The 8,545-nt window shown below is 36.7% G+C and overlaps 1 protein-coding gene across 1 annotated transcript; it reads right to left on the minus strand.

Annotated features, from left to right (window-relative positions):
- Positions 1 to 662: 662 nt before the first annotated feature.
- LOC127073173 (uncharacterized) lies at positions 663 to 8,341 on the minus strand. Its single transcript, XM_051014296.1, has 15 exons — positions 7,947 to 8,341; positions 7,671 to 7,865; positions 6,626 to 6,700; positions 6,353 to 6,520; positions 5,405 to 5,568; positions 5,019 to 5,231; positions 4,250 to 4,376; positions 3,925 to 4,110; positions 3,231 to 3,472; positions 2,496 to 2,615; positions 1,749 to 1,974; positions 1,610 to 1,669; positions 1,360 to 1,533; positions 1,165 to 1,274; positions 663 to 1,080 (listed from the first exon to the last, which is right to left on the minus strand). The coding sequence occupies exons 1-15, from the start codon at positions 8,124 to 8,126 to the stop codon at positions 915 to 917; spliced, it is 2,406 nt and encodes an 801-aa protein (XP_050870253.1). The 5' UTR covers positions 8,127 to 8,341; the 3' UTR covers positions 663 to 914.
- Between the last annotated feature and the right edge of the window lie 204 nt (positions 8,342 to 8,545).

An 8,545-nucleotide genomic window follows, 5' to 3' on the forward strand; every position in this document is an offset into this window, starting at 1 on the left:
GAACAATGGTTGCATTCCCATTATCCTTACAACTATGATCTTCCAGGTGTTCAGGGCACACCTTTCCTGTATGACCCCCCTTCTTATAACACCTAATTCCAAAAGCATCACCACCATAAGACTTCTGTTGAACTTTACCCTTATCAAACCTACCATCTTTCTTCAAAAATTTCTCTTTAATCGACAAACCTTCACCAACACACGATTGTTTGTGCTCCTTTCATTCGTTCAAATCCTTAGAGTACAAGGTTGATTGAACTTCTTCAAAATCAAGGAATCTCTTCCATACAAGAGAATTTCTTTAAAATGAACATGAGACTTAAGTAAAGAACATATTAATAATAGTGTTTGATCTTCATCATCAATACTAACCTCGATATTCTCCCGAAAGATTTAGAGCTTGATTGACTTAATTTTTTAAAATTGATTTTTATAAAATAAATTTTAACAAAAAAAGAAAAACTCATTCAAAAACACCCTTATTTATTATTCTATCTAATCCTTTCCCTCCAAAATCCTTCATTCCTCTCCCTTCTAAACTCTAAAACAATGTTTTAGGTTGAACCTTGAGCTCCTTGTCCTTCATCTTATTTGCAACTTCTGCCGACTACTTCCACGTGGGTGATCTATAGAAATATGCTAAAAGTATTTACACAAACAACTTTTAAGGTCTGAATCCTCTTTAGCTATTACCACTATGTAAAAGTCAAAGCAAGTATAAATACACAAAGCCCTGGCAGTACCTACAAAAGACATAACCTAGTCAATGTTACTCCAGTAATTTTGTTCTTTTCAACTGTCATGCATTGAAAATTGTTGTAATATATTTTCATTTTGGTATGACAGCAATATGCTCTATCTCGCGTGATGAAGCTTCTAAGTTCGTTCTAGTTTGCTGGCTTCAAAGTTTTGAGTCAGCGCACTGGAGATGAGAAGAAAATTACAACAAAGTACACAACGAATCCAGCAATAAGTATTCCCCCATAGATGTACGTTTGAGAAGAGTGCACGGGGTACTTGTACTCTATTTTGCAGCATTTCATATTTTCCCTCTCGCTGGTCAAAACATGGTCAACGTATCTGCAATTCACAAGATTGTGAATTATTGGTGATTACTATTTACTAAATAAAAGACATATTCCCAATTTGACTATGGTAACTCACTGTTGGGTGAACATGCTGCTCTGCAGAATATCTGAACTGTTCAAAAAGGCATCCTTTAAACGATGATCATATAATAATGAAGACATACCAACAAGATGCTCCTCAAGGCCCTGGTGGACATAATAGTTGCAAAATGTCAACAATCCAAACACACACAAAGAGAGGTTAAGAACTTCAATCGAGTAAACAGCTTACGTCGAGGTACTTTTCCAAACGATCAACTAATTCATGTGGAAATGGTTCAGGCAAATTAGTAGTTTTCTTGTAGAACTTCTCCAACCACAATTCAGTGGGTGATTTCTCTTTCTTTCCTTTCACCGGCTCGCCAAGGGGAGTTTTCAGATACTCTGCTGCAAAAGCTTGGACGGTCTGCATAGAATTGCACAGGATCGGTGATCAGATAAACAGGTAACAGATTAATATAAGTTATATGATCGTGAATTACCTCTGATGTTTCACGAATTTTCCGAAGTACAGAATCCACACGAGCATATATCGAGTTCCTCTGCCATGTCGCAAAACAAACAGCCAATTTGAGAAATACCTCTATAAAATTAATTTTGGTTAATTGAGAGAGCACTTACCAGTGCAACGTCACGGAGCATTTGACTGACACGAGACGTATTTGAAAATGGTCCAAATGGGTGACAACCGGCTGCCCAAAGCCAATTCACAACGTGTCTTTCATGTGCATGCGAAGCCTTCTCATATGGTGCACTTAAACCACCTACCACTGAAGCAAGGCCAGCCAATATATGACGTTGTGCTTGAGATGGGACGGCATGCCTTTTATGTGTTTCTGAAACATAACTGTCAAACAAGGTAATGAAGAGTGGTGTCAAATTTTGTAAGAAAAAAAACACAAATAATGAGGAAACCCAAGATAGTGGACTTTTAAGTGTTTTATTCTAGTCATTAAATCAAAGTCATATAGACAATCAGCATGAGAAGTGAACAGTGTTTGCAGTAGACTAAACTAAATGAAATGGATCTATAAGAAATTATGTTTCATTGCATCAACAATACATATACACAGACAGAAAGAGACATTTAAAAACAAAGTTGAAAATAATCAGAATGCAATGGCGTCTTCTTTTTTGGGTAGGGAGAAGGGAAGGCATATGTCTTTCAGTTTATTTGAATCGAGATGCGATTTTTTTGAAGTTGATTGAGATATGAAAATTCATTGGACAAAAATGGTCACAAACAATCACCCATAAACAAACTACAACCTTTCCTCTATCATCTACATGTCACAATGTTTACATTACTGATAATACGCATCAACCTTCAACTCATAAGTAGTGGATATCCATATCATATTCACCCACCTCAAAGGAATCTTTTCATTCTGATGCTCAAGCACAATTACAACGTCATTGCTTGTCCACACCATACTTTCGTCCTCCATCATGAGATTTGGATCCACATCAGCCAATGATAGCACGAAACTGCATGATAAAAAGCATGGCATTTCAAAATTCAATATTCAACGGGTTTTGAAACAAAAATAATACTAATACTAATAAATTTTTTATCTTGTAGCAATATAATGCACCTTATTCAAAGTATTTCAATCAAGTGACACCCTGCTTAGCAATAATATCTTTTCACATATCGCCAACATTTTTAAACATTTTTTTGTTGCAAAAGTCCAACCCCTAGAGTTTGTCAACTATGATCAATTCAACCGTTGAAATACACAACTAACCCACATCCTTGGCAGTTGTTTAGTTTTCTTTTGGACTAGTTTGTCTTTACATCTTCAAGTTATTCATGCATTCACTTTCATTTTGAAAAGACCACCAAGTGCCCAAATAGCCCATAGTATCTAACAACTAACTTACCAACACTGTCTTAGTTTGCACTAAAATTTCAAGGGTCTTAGTTAGCTTAATTGAGCAGTTCAAAAAAAATTGAGTCACTTACTCGTTTTAACAAACCTATAAATAAATAAATACAAATGCAAAGATTTCACCTAAGAGAAAAACACAAATGCAAAGATACTCTGAAGTTAAAGTTGTATTTTCAACATGCATCTAGGCAAGAAATAGTGATGTGCGTACACAGGAACTACTCTTGTTCCAAAAGTTGTTTGAATATCTCCTTGCTTCTTTACATTCTTCCTCTTTTTCTTGCTATGTTTCATGTTATATGATGACCAGATAGGCTTATGCTTAAGTATTGAATCAGTTGACCCCTCAGATTCATCCATCCAATTCTGGCGGAAGAAATATTTACTTGAAAGAGATGGGTCAGCCATTTCAAGCAATCCAGCAGCAAGCACGTCAGCAGAACGTTCCATCTCCTGTTTAAATGTGGTTGCAAGACCATAAGGAAATTTTAAAAAATAACACAACGATTTAGCCTTTAAAATGCAGATTACAGACATATTCAGATATTATGGGTAATCAACTATGCAGTTCTTCAGAAAGTCTAAAACAGTGTATGAGCAACACCATGTCCACATAGTATTCAATTTTGTTTATCTAATTAAAGGTGTTACAAAGACATACTTGTGATTCAAAACTTAAAAGTTAGTCAAAATTTCTCAACTTAATTATCCAGTGAAAAGGAAAAGAGCATATTCCCATGTAAAATTATGAGAAATTAAAAATGGAAGGTTTATGAAACTCGATAGCACCTACTTCTTTCAAAATTTCTCAACTTAATTATCCAGTGAAAAGGAAAAGAGCATATTCCCATGTAAAATTATGAGAACTTAAAAATGGAAGGTTTATGAAACTCGATAGCACCTACTTCTTTTAAAATAGCCCCATCCAGATAAGTCTTGGTATGAACATGGAAACGACCATCATTCTTTGTTTCCTGCAATGAATGTCCACGCATGGCTTTTGAAACTGCGATTGACAGCTTCTCATGGTGATGTAGTGAATGAGTGCCCCCAATAATTACTACTTGTTCATCATGAAGCAATTTTTTCACCTGAGGAAAAAATAAACTTTTACACTTGCATGCTATTCTTGCTAAATTGCAGAAAATATTGATTGTAGTAATTGCACCAGACAATTTTCAAACCCCGAGGCAAAGTAATTGGTAACCTACTCTATAGGAAATCACAAACCTCTGCCTTGATTTCGTCGATGTTTATACTGTAATTGTGGCCCTTTTGCACAATATTGTATCGATTGTGATTTTGCAAGACAATTATTGGTACAAGTAATCTCGAAGTAAGATCAACAGTTTCAAATCTGAACATATCAATAAAGGTATAATTAGATTCTAAAGATAATACATCAGTTATGAATCTGTCAATTAATTATTCAAGTTCTCTTATAACTTGCATGTTATATGCTAAACTGACAACCTAACTAACATTAAGTATTAAAAACTGTGTACATAAAAAAAGGGATTAGTTAGCAATGGTTCTTAGGTGAAAAATAAGGATTACATTATACCACAAGTTTCACAGTTAAGGTTGTCAGTCTTCTACCACAACCCTCCTTTCCTCTAATATTTAGGTCACCCTCAATGATTCCAGCAGCCTTTTCTCCAATATCTTGCTGCCACGTTTCCAGTCTGTTAGAATTTAGCAAAACAGACTCCTGTCATATTTCCCAAATCACTTACCAGCCCACCCTCGTTCATTTTCCCTCTTCTGAGGTAGAACTTCATTGGAAGTTAGGATCCCCTCGATTCACTGGTGGCCCACAAAAGACCTAAGAAAACTTTAGGAGAAACTATTACAAAAGACCTCACCCTAAAAGGTTTAACAGAAACTGCAGTTGTTAGAGAGTCCAATGAACCCTTGTAGCAACTAGAACCCAACTATAGTGAAACAATGCTTCAAGTTCTTTGTTATATGATTATAGTAACAGATGACAATACATTACCTAACATCAGGTGCTATAACATGTTCCACCGTGGTTGATACCAAAGAAGCAAGCTGTCCAAGAAAAATATCGTTGCTAGATCGATAAGAAGCAGTGGTACTTAGACGAACAGCATTCCGTAATCTTGGCAGGGTTCTAGAACTGACACTTCCCTCTTCAGCTTCAATCTTACCATAAGTACAGGGCCCTGCTGAAAGGTCAATCACCACAAATCTGAACAAACAAAAAGAAGAAAGGCTGAAAATTTGCTTGTAACTGTTAGACACAAAACATGTGCTGAGACTAATTTCTCCCAGTAAAGAACCTTCAAGAATTGATAATACTCTATTTGACAAAAGTAACTGATGTTTAACAGAAAAGTTAGGTAAACAACAAGCCTTCCTTACCTGCCTGAGCTGAGCCAAACTTGAGTTGCTCCTCCACCATCATAGCGATAACGATAAATGTAATCTCCTTCTTGTTTTTTCATATCTTCCTCGGTTAGCTCAGAAATTTTTCCATACATTAAACCATCAAGATCTATTTCCTTATTTCTAGGATCTAGTCTCACCTGCAAGATATTTTAAATTAGAAGCAAAAGAAACTCACAAACTAGTAGTGGAAGATAATACTAAACAGGAAGAATGAAGAACTCAAGCAATCTCAGTCACTAATATTTCCTCCCTTGGTTGTTACTGAAAACAAGCGTACCAATTATTTTATCTGTAATAACTTACAACCAGTCGGTATAAAGTTAACATCAGCTGAATGTAGGATATAAAGCCAGGTAATTTACACTTCACTACTAAACATCTCAATTTGAGTTGGGCCTAACTCATCCCTACAAGACCGGCTTGTAGGGTGAGGATTGCCCCCTCTTATAAACACAACACGGGCCATATCTCTTAGCAATGTGGGACTAAATCCACCCCTTCAAACCCAACACAATGAAGGGTGTCGGAGGCTGGAATTAAGGCAAGCCAAATGTCACAATCAAGGCGACTAGGGATGGACCGCAATTAAGGCGAAAATTCCAACACACCCTCTCACGCTTGGGCCTCGATGATCCCGAAGCATGGACGATGCGGGAGGCCCAACAAAGGATCTAGGATAGGCTCTGATACCATCTCACAATTTGGGTTGGGCCTAACTCATCCCTACAAAACCAGCTTGTAGGGTGAGGATTGCCCCCTCTTCTAAACACAACATAGGCCACATCTCATAGCAATGTGGGACTAAATTCACCCCTTCAAACCCAACACAATGAAGGTGTCGGAGGCTGCAATTAAGGCGACTACGGGTGGACCGCAATTAAGGCGAAAATTCCAACAAAACATATTTAATAGTGGTTATACCTTGTCAAAGTTTACAATAAATATTGCACTTGGCACTGGTTTATCCGTTTCTGTGACAGAAGATCCCACACTATCCATGTCAAATATATAGGAGTACAGCTTTTGAAATATTGGTTCCACAGCTGTTGCTTCAACTTCAAATAAAGGCACCTCCCTTCCAAAGTCAGACTGGGATTTGTAAAAAATTTAAAATCATATCTCAAGATGGAGGTTATAGCTATTAGCTTTCTATAACTAAAAAAAGCAGAAAGTAATATGCAAGAATGCAGTTACCTCCCTTGCTTTCCCTGCAGGAATCATTGCCTCTTTCAATGCTTTCTCAAGTGCTATTAGTTCAGGCTGTCCAGCCTATGATAAGATTTCGATTTAAATTATTAGAAATTTTCAGATTTCAGACAAAAGGGGTATTTACACGGATCACCTATGTAAAGACAGATTAAGCAAAATAAAATAAAAAAGCTGATTGTAGTCCGTGTACAAAAATTATTAAAAGAACAAAGGCTTGATTAATTTGTACTTCAAGTTCAAGGTAATGTTTGATTTTGATACACGTCCCGTTGGCAATTTCTTAAAAAAGTTAGGGTCATCTAAACTAAAGCTTGTGGTTCGTTCCTCTCGGTATTCTAAAACTTTTGACTATTTGTGTCAAGACTAAAGAAGCAAGGATATAATGAAACTCTTTACCTGTGGTTCTAATCCTTTTATTTTATAATAATGAACAGTTTAAGAAAGCAACAAGAATATCCTTAAGCGATTATGAGTGAAAGAAAAAGAGTCATGTTTGGATAAACACCTTAATTAAGCGCTTAGAGCATAGGTTTTTATCATATAAACGTATATGTATAAGCTATTTCTACAACAAAAGACAAAATCAAATCAAATTTTTTTCATACAAGTTGTAGGTTATTTTCAGAAGTTATCCAGCTTATGAATATAAGCTGCAAAATAGCCTATGGACATGTCATAAGCCGTTTCCACAGAGTTCTCCCAGACTATCTCAAAAGTGTGTATACCAGTAGATAAACTCAAATAAATAAAACCAAACATGCTCTAAATGCCTAATTTAACTAATGCACTTTTAAACTATTTCATGAACAAGATCTATGCTAATATACTTCCCAAACCATTAATGCATTCATGAACAAGACATGAGAGAACAAACAAGGCCTCAATCTTAGCAAGAGTTTAGGATGAAATTCACATAATCAATCTGACCAAGGCATAAATCTCAACAAGGGTTTAAACAACGTGGTTAACAAGAAAATTGGGATAACAGATACAGAAACAAATCAAATACAACGCAAAAAGAGTATCTTACAGAAAACGCATTATAAACCAAATGGTGTTCAATATCAAGAAGCTCCTCAGTCTCCAAACAAGAAGGTCTATGAGTTGGAAAGCTTTTTTCGAGAAGCTCTTCCAATTTATGCGCTTCAACTGTGTATCTATAGCCTCCATCGCCATTAAAACCAATCAAAACCACATTCACTTCCAAAGGAACCTGAAACGGAACCTACAAAAGCATAAAAGGAGCGAGTGATTCTTTGCAATTTTGAATCGATTAGCGAATTGGTTGAAGGAAAACGAAAATGACCTCAGCTCGAGAATGGAGCATGCGGCGAATGTCGGATCGGACTGTATCTCTGACGTCGTGGAAGGCGCCGTGGTGCCACTGAGGGTGACCTGGTCCTCGCTTGAAGGCTTGCGGTGCTGACTCGGACTGAGTTAAGAGAAGGAAACTCAGCACGATGATTATGATCGAACGAGGCGCCATGCCTCGCCGAGTCAGATTGATGAATTGACTCGTTTCAGGAATCGTTGCTGAAGCTCAATGTGACTGTGCTTACTGCTTAGGCCGCCGTTAGGATGAGAAAACAAGTAGTCCACCCGCCGGGACTTCAGTGGGTCGGAATTGTGAATAGTGTTTTCCCTTAATACCCTCAACAACTCTTGCAATGACGAAAACTTTTTCTTATTACATTAGTAACTATATTGGGCTTGAGAAGTTTTTACCCATATACCCTTAGCCTATCTTTAATATTCGAGTGGGTCTAGTAGTTGTGCGTTAAATGTCTTTTTCATTGTGATTTTGATAAGGGGATATTTGTAATTTCTTTCACAGCGTGATTTTAAGATATGTTTGGATTGATGAAACATAATAGAGCGGAGTGGAATGGAACATGACGGAGTGGA

Source organism: Lathyrus oleraceus, chromosome 4, assembly GCF_024323335.1.
Source record: "Lathyrus oleraceus cultivar Zhongwan6 chromosome 4, CAAS_Psat_ZW6_1.0, whole genome shotgun sequence".
NCBI lineage: Eukaryota > Viridiplantae > Streptophyta > Magnoliopsida > Fabales > Fabaceae > Lathyrus > Lathyrus oleraceus.